We start from the raw sequence: 3,429 nt of genomic DNA, 5'->3' as shown, positions 1-3,429 counted from the left end.
GAGAGAGAGAGAGAGAAAGAGAGAGGGAGGGAGGGAGGGAGGGAAGGGAAGGGGGAAGAGGAAGGAAGGGGGAAGAGAACGGAAGAAGAAATCTCAGTTTCTTCTAACTGCTTTATCTATTGACTCTTAAAACAATTTACTATGCTTACAAGACAAAGAATGGTCTGTTTGGTTTGGTTTATTCCTCTTTTTTTCCATTTTTTGTTGTAAAATAGTAATAAAAACCAGGACCATGAGATAAAACCATTTCTTGTTTTCCAGTATATTTTTCATATTAGCTGAAAGCCTTCGAAATAATCCTTTCTATGTTTTGCGACTGGGATATCAATGAAAGAATATTAAAATTCTACGAGATACCTACTTAGAATATCTCAACTATAATTAGTGAATTTAGTCCCAAATATGCAAAGGCAGGTGAACTTAATATTACATAATTATGGATATGTGCACCTGTGAGAAAATGTGATTAGCCGCTGGTTGTTGAGGTGGTGGGGGTTGCAGTGGTGGCTGTGGAGGTCCAGGCACTTGGGTTCTAACTTGCTGTTGAGTCATAGGAGGATTATATACGACTGGACTCCCATCTGGGTTTATGAAGGGCTGACCTGAAAAATTAAAAAAATGAAGACAACACCAATTTATAAAAGATCGAAAAAAAAATGATTTTAGTAACAATTTACATAACATGGCCAGATATGCCTGACCTACAATTTCCAAACTTGCAATATTCTTTAAAAACTAGTTTTTTAGCTTGGGAAACAGCCTGATCTGACATGACGCTATTAACAGTCATTTTTCCCTCTTAAAGTAAAAATTTAAATGTTTTACTGCTGTTTTATAATAGGGTGTTGTCTTAGACCTTTCTGAGCTTAGTTTATACTACACAGTCTTTTCTGAAAAATCTGAATTATGAAATATATTTTGCCGAAGGGATTCAGGTAAACGACTGTGGTCCTATAAGTGTTAAACACATTTCAATTTAAAGAGAAAAATGCCTGACTTCAGAATACTGGAAAATTATTCATTAGTTTTTATGAGGGGTGGGAAATATATAATTTATAGGGTACACTGTATATATTTCATTAAAAAATCAATATAGGTTGAAATGAAAATGACATCTTAAAATTGTGAATTCAATTATTTCACAATTTTTAATTAATAGTCTAAATAATTTTTAATTACAACTAATGTTTTAAAACTATTAATTGGTGAGAAAACTACAGAGAACTTACACACTGACTTAAGCTTTATTACAGTATACTGATTGCAAGAGTGGTGAAGGAGGTATTATAAAGTAAGTGAATACTCAATACATACTTTTTTTTTTTAATACCAGAGATTGATCTCAGGACCTTGCCATTGCCACGTGGCACACCTAAGCTAAATCCCCAGCTAGATACATCTATTCTATACATCTATTCTAAACATTTTTTTCCCACTATAACGTGTAAAATAACCAACCAATAAAGATAAAAAAGACATGCTAATTTTATAGTTAATATTTTGTATATGTTCTTTGATATTTTAAAATGTTTAAACATTCAATGATGAGTATTTTTTACTATATACTATTATAAAAGAAAAGAAAATCTGTGAAGCAAATTGCTCAGTATAACATCCATTTTAGAGTATGAAAAACACAGAGGAAACACAAAAATCTGACTAATATTTTCTTATATTCATTTCCAACCATCCACTTTCCACGGTAAATTGCTCTTTCTTAATTTCTTTATTTGGGACCAGGGATCGAACTAGGGACCTTGAGCTTGCAAGGCAGGTGGCAGATCCACCGAGCTAAACCCCTGGCCCTGCATTTTATTTATTTTTTTATGATAAAACTTAAGGCATAGAGTGAGGTAATATTTGGGAGCGAAGATTACACTAATCTATTGCTACCAAGCAGAAAAAGTCTCCCAAAATAAAATAAAATTACTCTCATAGTTAACATCCTGACAATTAATTAATGGTTACAGATAATTAAAAAAATCATGCTAAGTATTTGTTGATTGCTAAATAATCTGGGAAAAAATTAGATCAGATTTGTGTGGAAGCAGGATCAAAGAAATTTAAGACTATAAAAAGTTGGTTATGTTGCAGTACCGTACTCAAAAACCAGTAAGATCACCTGAGGTCTCATTTATAATTAAGAATACCATTCAGGGCTGGGGATTTAGCTCAGTGGTTTTGCCGTCTGTCTCACAAGTGCAAGGACCCAAGGTCAATCCCCCGCACCAAAAAAAAAAAAGGAAAAAAAAAAATCCAATAAACAAACAAAAGAATACCATTCAATTTCAGATCAGCAGTTTCCCATTCTATTACTTCAAAGGAATTTAGCCTTTTGCTACTGAAACTATATTAATTTAAATATTTTAAATGAAAAGTGATAGGAAATAGTAAATTATTAAATAATCTCATTTGGTCCAGAAAAACAAATTTTAGTAATACAATATACGTAAGGGGCAGAAAGATAAAAGTTGAATTTCTGAAAAATCAATGATTTAAATTTTTTTTTTGGTACTGGGGATTGAACTCAGGACCTTGTGCTTGTGAGGCAGTAAGGCACCACTAAGCTAAATCCTCATCCCCACTAATTCAATTCTTATAAACATGTTTGAATAATTTAAAAAAGAAATATGAATAAATTATGACATTAATGAGTTGAAGCCATAGTTTTCTCAACTATAGACAAAAGAGCTATGGACACTCAAGAGACATGATACTTCTATCTCTACCTTCTGGACTAACACTGCCATTATAATGCAACTACATCAGCTAATTTCCTGAGTTTTAAAGAGACCAGAAGATCCAAGATTGTTTTCATTACCTTGCCAAATAAGTGGGCTGTTATTTTAAAACAAAAACTAAGACTTCCTATGATCTTTTTGAAAGATCATGTTTTCTCTATATTACATATGTAGTTTCTTCACCTCTCTGGGGTTCAGCTTAAGAATAAATGGAGCCAGGTGTGGTAGTGCACGCCTGTAATCTCAGCACTTGGGAGGCTGAGGCAGGAGGATCACTGTGAGTTCCAGACTAGCCTGGGCTACCTAGTGAGTTCCAGGTCAGTCTCAACTACACAGTAAAACCCTGTCTCAAAAAAAAAGAAAAGAATAAATGGAGATTTGACCTACCTAACAGGGTGATTAAAGATTATACATAAATTATGTAACAGTACAGTATATGGCACAACATAAATGCTGAGCAGATATAAATTATTGTTAGTTAACTGCAAAGAATAAGAACATGTGCTACCAATATTAATTTGTAATGACTGTTCTTTTGTTTGATTGTTTGAGACTGGGTTTTGCTATGTACTTCAGGGAGGCCTTGAACTCCCACTGATCCTCCTGCCTCAGCCTCTCAAGTACTGGGATTACAGGTGTGTGCCACCAAGCCCAACTCTATTCATTTTTTTTTTTTTTTTTTTTTTTT

The 3,429-nt window shown here is 33.4% G+C and overlaps 1 protein-coding gene across 15 annotated transcripts in view; it reads right to left on the bottom strand.

The window, feature by feature from the left end:
• Positions 1-3,429, bottom strand: part of R3hdm1 (R3H domain containing 1) — a 169,718-nt gene that overhangs the window by 67,783 nt on the left and 98,506 nt on the right. For all 15 annotated transcript variants that reach the window (XM_033757261.1, XM_033757264.1, XM_033757260.1 and 12 more), the window contains one exon: positions 451-602. In XM_033757261.1, the coding sequence (XP_033613152.1) occupies positions 451-602 (152 nt within the window). The remainder of the gene's footprint in view (positions 1-450; positions 603-3,429) is intronic.

The sequence above is a fragment of the Fukomys damarensis genome, unplaced genomic scaffold (assembly GCF_012274545.1).
Source record: "Fukomys damarensis isolate Sample0158 unplaced genomic scaffold, DMR_v1.0_HiC HiC_scaffold_29, whole genome shotgun sequence".
NCBI classification, from domain to species: Eukaryota; Metazoa; Chordata; class Mammalia; order Rodentia; family Bathyergidae; genus Fukomys; species Fukomys damarensis.
The sequence above is the reverse complement of the archived record's forward strand: the minus strand, read 5'-3'. Positions and strand labels throughout refer to the sequence as shown.